Source organism: Haliotis asinina, chromosome 8 (assembly GCF_037392515.1).
Source record: "Haliotis asinina isolate JCU_RB_2024 chromosome 8, JCU_Hal_asi_v2, whole genome shotgun sequence".
Lineage (NCBI taxonomy): Eukaryota > Metazoa > Mollusca > Gastropoda > Lepetellida > Haliotidae > Haliotis > Haliotis asinina.
Window position 1 is genome coordinate 49648931 of NC_090287.1, and position 10178 is coordinate 49659108.

Here is a 10178-nt window from a genome sequence, read left to right on the forward strand (position 1 = left end):
AAATTTGTGTTCGATATCTCAGTTAAAAAATTTCTACAAATAGTGTTATTTATTTCAAACTCTTTCGCCCCTTGTGAAATCCAACGGTAAATCCAAATAAGAGATTTGAGGATCTGACTGACGACACCCATTTGACTTTTAAATTATTATCTCACTTATAACTTTAAAAGTGGTATCTACTGAGTTGCATTACTAATGAGTACTTAATTTTTCATATCTGCCTGTCAACAAACATTACAACGACCGGATTCACCCGACACATTCTTTACTGACCTATACGAGGATACATGGAAGGCATGTTATAACGTTATCAGCTCCTTTCAAGACCATGTCAATGTTCATCACGGTGTAGACGGCAGCAGTGCCTGACGTGTCAAATCCCATTTCCACATAAATGAGAATATTCTTTCAACGTGTCGTATGTGGCAAGGTGCTAACAGGAATGTGACTGGAATGAGAGGTATCGGAAGGATCTGCATTCCTCACCATTCCATCTGGGCGCCTTTCGTGGAGCGTGTGTACCATTAGGGACCATATAATTGATTACAAGATGTATGTTTAGGAGTAGGATGTGTCTGTGTGACTGTGACCATGTCGCTATCTGTGCTGACGATGTTCATTCTGATATCAGGTAAACGTCCTCTGTCGTTTCCCGTGAATAGTACCAAACCCCCATTTGACTTGGATTAAAACCGAACTGTTTACGCACAGTACCTCAATACAAATGATAGCATTTGCTTCAGTTACTAAAGAGAATGTAATGGTGGTTTTATGGCTGTTAGCCTTATAAAGTTGACTGATTTTGTTTAACGCCACACTCAGCAATATTCCAGCTATATATCTGCAGTCTGTAAATAATCCAGTCTAGTCCAGACAATCCATTGATCAACAGCATTAGCATCTATTTACACAAATGGAATACAATGACGTGTCAATCATGTCACCGAGTCTCATCACCCGATTCCGTTAGTCGCCTCTTTAAAGCATAGGCCGCTGAAGACCAATTCTTACCCGTATCTTCACTGAATGGTATAATTAAAGGTACTACATCACACAACTCTTCTCTAAAAATGAAAAAAACAACAACATTCTTCTCAATAATACGAACTGTCATTCCTCAGGGAAGCTACCATATAACTTATTCCAAATAGAAAATATGTATTTCGATTGCAATATTACAATAAAAAGTTCCAGTGAATTAATGCAGCACTGCATTAAATTGACTCCGTCCCCTCTACTAACCGAACATATTATTAACACCAATTCTCTGTAAAGCGGAGTCGTTTATTATTATCTTCCCTACACATAACTGTCGCTAGATGATTGTCTGACCGCTCTTCTATTATTTTCAATATCCCGCTTACAGCGAGGTACATTTCAGTGTACCCCACTGCCAGTGGCAACTCATTCGGTACATCGTGGTAGTAGTTGTCTATCTCGAATACCATTGACTTACGTATGATATACGGAAATTACCGATATTTTTTGTGCGAATGCACAACACAAAATGCTGGAAATAACCGACAACAGCGAGGCACGTGCTTCAAGAGCATGCAGCAGGTTGCAGCAATACGTCACAGATGATACACAGAGGCAGTCTGTGATACAAATTCACGTAACTGTAATCTCTGTGATGTAATATACGTGATGTGATGTGATCCATTTAGCAGCTACAATGCATTTTTCGTATACAACTAATACCTATCAACAATATAACATTTACTATACAAAATCCAACTAATGTTAAATCAGTGCATTTGCTAGGTTATGTTTCTAGGCCATCTTGACTTTGGTAATGTAATTACACTAAAGTGAACATTCTTAACATTATCGCATACCTTCTAATAATATTATACTTCGTTACCTTTCCATGGCATGTTTGTATTGTTTCATCATTACATAATGTTCACTGTTTTGTAATAGTTTATTGTAATAAGTGTATCGTAAGCTATAGAGCTACCATACAATGAGGGGTAACAAAGATTACAAAAAATGTTATGTTTCTCGTAGTCCTTCAGTTTCCGCATCTGGTGCCCTTTCCAAGCAACAATATTACATTGATTTCTGGTCAGTAGTGGATGATATTATGTACAAGGCAGAATTTTATTTCAAATTTGTTTCATGTTACATTATAATGTTTTAAACAAAATGGCCAGGTAGATTACTTATGGTGGTAACGTAGGTCACATGATATCAGTTTTCTACGTTACCTCTTTTAGATGTATTTTTGCCCAAATTTAAAAGCTGTATCCCATGAACTCTCATTGATTTTGATGGAGAGAGTTGTACTTCTTAATAGGGAATATCAACATTACTGTAATTGTATTATGATTTCTTAATCTGCGTTCTTCGATTTGTCACAGAAATCAAAAAGATTACAAAACAAAAAAGATGCCTTCATCGTCATAAGACAGCCAAGGGAGTGTTCCTTATTCTTGATTTTGGCACACCATGTTCCATGAGTTGTTACCAGTTAAAGCCTACAGAAATTCCAGACTGTATTTTTCAAAAATACATTTGGCGGTTGGGTCCATTTACCAGAGAATTGGTGTTTTAAAAGCGAAACTTCATAGACAGCGGATGATGACACTGTTCGAGATACAATGAACGCTTCAAGTGGACCCATTCGGGTTTTCCTTGAAGTTTAATTCCGTACTAGCACCATTTGAACAAAGATCATATTTGTTACATCTGTTGAGATCTTGGAATGCCTTTTTGCTAAAAAAAATCCCTCATATATAGGTACGAGTTGTCTATAGTTCACGATTGGCATGGTGACAGTTAAAGTTGTTTTGCAGAAGTTGCATTGTCTTAAATTTCATAACTAAGAAAAGAACAAAGAAACAGTCTTTTTGAAATAAGTACGGTTTAGACCACAACGGAAAACCTGGCTTCTATAGACGTTTGTCCAATAGTACTAGAATACATCCCAGATTTCAGTGACGTATCTCACATTTATTACCGAAATTATGACTTTGAAACTGACACCCCTGCCTGGACAAATGGGACAGTCTCTGGATCCACTCACGCTTAAAATATAGGGACACCTGAAATCGTGTTATACTGTTCATCTGACATGGCTAAGAGTAAATTCATTCATCAGATAAGGTCTCGCAATTTTCCGTCGCTTTAACCAAAGCACGGCACTAATTGCATTACTCTCCTTGATTCTCTTGTTCACACTTCGAAGGTAACGTATTTTCTCGTGTGACGTGTGTCTGGGCTGCGGCCCACGCACAACAGACTTCACAGTATCGATCCGCTGCCCGAGGCAACCGCGACTGGTAAAAGCAAAACAGATAGAAGGAAGAGAGGTAGGGGTAGAGTGGTAAGGTAGAGGCGGACGTGTGGGCAGGGAGAAAGTGAGGGACAGGGGTGAAGATTGGGTGACTGATTGGATGGAGACAGGACGAGGTAAATGGCGTTGAGTCGTATTCACAGATGGTACAACAATAAAGCACTGTCTTCTGTATGGAAAATACCATGTGTTTATTCCATTTTTTACATATTATAAAGTCAGGAAACAAATCTATTGCCAGGACAATAAATTCCGCTAGCGAGGGCTTGTCCACTTATCACATTGTGATTGTAGGTCTGTCCAGCCATCAGAAATGCTCTCGTAGACCACAGTGAATGCCACCTTTACATATTAGTCATTGCCCTAGCTGAAGTGATATGTCACAGAATCCCACTGCATCGACCGACGTACATCAATTTATCACCCACTCAATGTACAACACGGAAATACACTTAAACGATGCTTGAAATCTAAGAAATCCAAGAATGAGTTCACGTTTCACATTAAGCATGTGTTGACAGTGCTAGGCTGTGCATGCTGACATCCCCAGCATCTCCATGCAGCCCCGGGAGATTCTCAATATGGACCAAAGAAGGATGTCTGTTGGTCGAATAGGCCATAATCCTCGAGGGACAAGGATGATGGTTAAACGAATTGTTCATGGTTTTCATGTCAAACGATGGCTGTTCGACAAATGGACAACAGTTCTCTGTGAGTCTATGCTTAAAAGAATCAAATTTAGACAGGTTTAGTGCTCTCGTTACCTTGTAGAACGCTGCTCGGTGGTTAAGGCTGAAAGATATCGAAAAAATGACTGCTATCCTTTTCGAACTGCTACACACTGATACTTGTGTATATACATATGTGTGCTAACTTTAAGACAAAATCATCAACAGTGTGCAAGTGTTAATCTCGGTATTCTATCTTAATGTATGACAAAGATCAAATGTGACTGTTCAAGGAAACAATACAAGACTGAAGTTTTTCTAACAGCCTCCTAATGTCAGTGTATGATTACGATATACTTGCTGCAGTGCTGGAATCGGTATTAAACCATACCGATTGGTGGTACATGTTTCCATTCATGAGTTCACGAACTCATTTTCACTATTCACTCTGAAGATACGGTTGAGTCCTTGAAAACGAGTCCTTTAAATGTTCCTGAAAATTATATGATGACCTGAAAAGTTAAAGTTCAGAATGTTACAATTTTCAGATGCTCTGGCACAATCACATTTGATATTCACAGTACGGCTAGGTCATAACAAATGTTTAACCTATTCGCAGTCTGTATATGGCAAGTGTCCTGACACGATTATGTAGTATTCATCCAGATCCATTCTCGCGGATGGTCACACCATCAAAGTTCATCCAGTATGCACATTACAGGTTGTGCAAGTTCTCATTCAGTATTCACAATTTGAATACTTCAGGTTCTGGTTAGGTATGACAGTTAAAGCTTGTGTACGAATACGTCCAGTATTCACACAGTTGAGTTGTGGCTGATGACCTAGCAAGATCGGTATTCACAGTTGTGTTATAGCACATAGCCGAACAGATTTGATATTCACAGTTGTGTTATAGCACATAGTCGAACAGGTTCACGATAGGTATTCAAAGGTGAGTTATAGCTGATGGCCGAAGAATCGGTATTCACAATTGTGTCATAGCACATAGTCGATAAGTTTGATAGTCACACTTGTGTTATAGCACATTGTCGAACAAGTTCACGTTCGGTATTCACAGTTCAGGAAAGTGTAATTTCACGCTTGTTATCTTCAGGAAACGTTTCTTGCGTAACTTTCATACAAGCGATCGGGCACTAAATTCATACATAAGTCTTTGTGTTAAAATAACCTATTTCTCTGCTCAGGCTAACCAAGTGAAGGGTTGATGAAAGAAACAAATGATACTGATGATAATCCGCATTCGCATGAAGACTGTTCAGTATATTTAGTGTTTAGTAACGCGTCCAGCGTTATAAAATGAGCTCTTGTTGATGTCTCGCGCCTAATTGTTGTAATCCATTCACTGACTCGGATCTCCAAAATTCATTCAGTCCTTTACCGACTCCTTTAGTGAATAAAGCTGAAGGGTTCGTCTTCATGACTTCAACGTTTTACAATTTGGTTGTGAATGATGGTTGAATCTGCTCTTGTCCAAGCATCCTGATCCGAGTCTCATCAACAGCAGACGTGTGGACGACGCCAGCCTGTCTTTGGGACTCCCCACGACATGATCGGCATCCACAGCAGCATATACAGTGGAATCCTTTCTTAATAGCTGGCACAATCAACCACAGGGAGGGCGTTACTGCAGCGTTTGCAAACCCACTGTACTTGAGTAGGTCTGGGCAGTACCCTCTGTTGAAAAAAGACGTGATGGGAGTGCAATGAGCTGGTAACCACATCACAATGAAAAAGAGGGCAACCAGGGTACTTGCAGTGGTGTGACTCATAGGATTTTCTATAAATCTCTCACTGTACCGTCTCTTCAGCATACACATTATGACGACGTTGGCCCAACAAAAACCGAACACGAATGCAGATGGAAGTAGGAATCCGAACACTGAAAAAATCCACTGTTCTGACTGTCCTAGAGAGCAACTGTCCTGCTTGTTCCCTTGCAAGAAATCCCATAAGTTTTGGAGCTCACTGTTACTTGTGTAGAACAGAAGTAACGTAAACGCTGGTCCTAAGATCCAGGGTGACAACAGCATGAGGCAACCGAAACAGGTATTGGAAACAACAATCGGGGAGGTTAGGCTTAGAAATCTCTCAAACATCAACATAAAGACGAGCAAGATTAGAATAACAGCTAAGGATAGCTCTGTTACGTGCCAGTATTTACAGACATCTGGGAGGCTTTTAAACAGTTCGATATTAGACTCGGCAGCAACACGTAGCGGGATGACGGTCACACCTTGGATGAAGTGCACAACTGCAATAGAAAGGATAATCTTGAAGAACAGCTTCCGTCTTGCCTCGGCGTCCTGAAATATTGCGATGATGACGAGGAGGTTCATGAGGACGATGTAAGACACACAGGCGATGGTGATGCTCAGAAGCAAGATCATCATGACTAATTCTTCTTTCATGGTGAGCACCATGGCGGCACTGTATGCTGTTCCTCTGTATTGGGAATCTGAAACATTCAACATCAGTCATCACTTGTTTTGTGAGCTATCTATAGTCTACTCTTTGAATGCTATGTAGAAATTGAATACATAAGAAAAGCAAGATCTATGAAATAATGTCAACATCTTTATTATGAATAACACGACGTTTCGGAGCGCATCCTGATGAAAGAGCAAGCATAAGATCCGAAACGTTGTGTTATTCATAATAAAGATGTTGACATCCATAGATCTATCTTTTCTTATATATAATCTGTAGTAATACTGCATACAACTACTACACAGTCAACTTATACATATAATTACAAATGTCTTGTCTCTTGAAACAATGTTTGTGGCTGAACAAATTGTCGTAAAAAATAGAAAACTTGAAAGATGACAAACTCATTACTTGAAACGAATTGGGCTCAGACAAATATTTCAATTGAAAATGTAGATGCAGTTGTACTTAAATTTAAGCAATATTCCAGGCACATATCGTGACACTGACTTCTCATATTGTATACCCAGTTGTGAGAACAGCGTGACGAACCGATGCTGTAATCTCTAGACGAATCCTGTTGCGATTGACACACTTTAGTTAGTCCTGCAGATAAAGCGTATCCACGAAGACACTGGTTCGACTCCCCACATGTGTGCAATGTGTGATACCTATTTCTACACTCCTAGTTCTCATTGCGGTGTGGTATGGCTAGACATTATCGAAACGCGACGTAGATGCCTGCCTCACATAAATATATATACACTATGCGCCTGATGAAGAGAGATCCACCTCTCTCAAATGTCTGTATATACACCTCTACGATCCTCTCCTCCGCGAGATCACCATTGATGAGCTGTGTTTACTCCAACTTAGGTATCGATTCTCCGAGTACCGCAGCGCCAGTCAAAATGCAGTCGATACTTCTCCAAAATGGCGACCAAAAGACATCACCAGCATTCTGGGCCGTTATTCCACGGCACTTTCAAACATACATAGCATCGGTAAACATAAAGTCAATTTCTAATATATTGATAAAACGCATCTACCTCCGTACAGAGCGTTGGGAGACAACGTGCGAGGCACTGGTTAGCATGCAAGAGGGAAGTATTCACTTACAACCTGAGGGTTGTATTCCCCCAGATTCCGCAGCGGCAGCGATGGTTGCAGCTAGTTTCTTGAATGTGCACTGGTGAAAACGCCGGGTTCTTTACGTGGGATGCTGGTTCGCTTCATGGCTGCATTCCTCGCTATCGTTTTGATAAGATATTCTACTCGTTGCTGGTTCTCCACACCACAACATCAGCGTCCAAGAGTATGAGGCACGCTTGACTGCTGGCGACTGACGTAATGTAGGAGTCGTTCGGCAGACGCTGGCGCCGCCCACATCCAGCGGTGTCGCTGGCTCCAAATTCACAAGGCTGTGGAGCATTGTAAATAATTATATGCATTGGTAAACATTCATGGTCCAAGGGTCGTTCTTGGAGCTCGCTTATGAGCAGTCGCAAGATTAAAACAGACTGAATGCTCGGCTGGGAAATTACATCTTGTTATCTAGTTATATGCATGGCTGATTGTGCACGGTTCTGTTCATATCAGAGGACTAAAGTCTTCCTTTTGCCCTGTGTTCTGCAAGTTAAGGTAATAATAGGACTTCGTTTTGATCAGCTCGGGGAGAAGGGGTAGCCTAGTTGTTAGGGTGTTCGCTAGTCACGCCAAGGACCCGGGTTCGATTCCATACATAGGCACTATGTGTGAAACCCATTTCTGGAGTTTCCCGGAGTGATATTGATGGAATACTAATGCTGCGGAAAACTAAAGTTACTCACTCAATTTAATCAGACAGAGGACTGAGAAGGGACGTGTGTCGTTGCCTATGTGCGACGCAGCCACGACTGTCAACAAGATTACCTTGGTGTGAATATATGTATGGGCATTCCAGCGGCTGATAGTGTGAGCATTCCCGCCCTACTTTTGACAAAAGGCCTGTATAAACACGTACACAACTACCAACTGCGAGTGTGGTTTTACGTCGCATACAGCAATATTCAAGAAATATCAGAGCGGGGGACACCAAAAATAGGCTTAACACATTTTGTCCATGTGGGGAATCGAACCCGGGTCTCCGGCGTGACGAGCGAACGCTTTAACCACCAGACTACCCCGCCGCCGACCAAAATACTGCAAATGCTAACAAAGCCAAATACAACACAGCAAACAGATACACATTAACAACGACAGCAAACTACAAGTCACTAAGCAGCGAAAACTAAAGTATGGGATTATAGTCAACTCTTTTGTTATTATTTTACGTATCATTCTCTCAGTTTTCTTAACACCTGTCTTCTTTAATGAAGATGCATCTCCATGGACGTTCTATAAGCAGCAAATTTTCCGGAAAAGAAAATGCATACAGTAGCTCAAACGCACAAGGAGCTAGATTCCAAGAATAAACTCGTCACAGAGCTACATCGGCAGTTGTCGATATAGAACCGGTAATCAACTTCAAGTTAATTCCAAGTCACGTGACTACTACCCCCATCAGAGGGGCCGATCAATACGACTGACATGCACAGCGCAAGGAGGTACAAGTTTTCCATGGAAGTGTCAATAGTAAACTGGTCCATTCTGGACACAAAATCATTAATCTCAATGAAATAGTCACGCAGCATAAACGTGATTAGTGCACAGATGTACACAGTGATAACAGCCGTATGGCGAGAAAATGTATAGTCCCCTAATAGCCCAAGACGTAGCCGTGGCCCAAGGCTGTACTGAAAGCTGAGCTCATGTACAGTAATATTATTTGATAAAGAGGCAAGTCTAGATAAATGAACCTCTAAGGATCCCGGTCTGTTATTTATTAGTTTTTAGAAATTAACATGTAAACTGTTAATTTTGATCTTGTAGACTTGTGCACTTCAGAGTGTCTCGTCTGTCTCACAGTCCCAGAGCCACATTATCTTGCCTACTGCCAACCCTTCTCTGCAGTGCTAAATCCTTAAAAGAAACAAGTATAGATTTCCTCAGGTTCTGAATCTCTGCACCCTCGATGCTCCTTTTCAATTAAAATGTGTTTGTTTGCTACTGGCAAACACGCACGCAAGCGCGCGCGCGCGCACACACACACACTGGGCATTAGTCTACGGAGTGTCTTGTCCAAGACGATCAATAATCAGCCCCTAGTTTGCATCCGAAAACAACATCTTCCGGTGTCTAGATGTTCTCCATCCAAGATCAACAGCATCATACCCGTGTTTGTGGGTTCTGTAGAGTGATAAATGATATGAGCGCTGTAATGAGACACTCGCTTTTTCGAACCCATTGCTTTCAGGATAAAACTACACTATCAAGTTAAGCCATACCTGGCTGCTTACTGAAGTATTAATTCCTGATCATAAACTCTAGCCAGAAAACACCATTCTCATAGACGTGCGTGCTGAACACCGGGATTAAGCCTTTGCGGGGGTTATTCATGTAGTTACAAAGATCCATGAAACGTACTTTGACCGAAATCACATGAATCTATTCATATAACGGGATTTCGCAATTATATTTTGATTACGCGGGAAAATGTGACATTATGCAATCGTGACAATGTGATTATATTCTTGCTGTTCAAAGACAGTTATTGATGTGGTATCCCTTGTTTCAAAACAAGTGTTAAAACTGATACTAGCACTTTAATGTTATTTGTTTCTCTGTGTCTCCATTCAGATGTGGGCCTGCATGTACACTCTGATAAAACCGATCTTTAGCAAGCG

At 40.9% G+C, this 10178-nt stretch overlaps 1 protein-coding gene across 1 annotated transcript; it reads right to left on the reverse strand.

Moving 5' to 3' along the window:
- Positions 1–3466: 3466 nt before the first annotated feature.
- LOC137294190 (uncharacterized) lies at positions 3467–7571 on the reverse strand. The gene is made up of 2 exons (XM_067825188.1): positions 7537–7571; positions 3467–6442 (listed from the first exon to the last, which is right to left on the reverse strand). Exon 2 carries the CDS (start codon positions 6405–6407, stop codon positions 5418–5420), a length of 990 nt encoding a protein of 329 aa, XP_067681289.1. The 5' UTR covers positions 6408–6442; positions 7537–7571; the 3' UTR covers positions 3467–5417.
- Positions 7572–10178: the final 2607 nt, after the last annotated feature.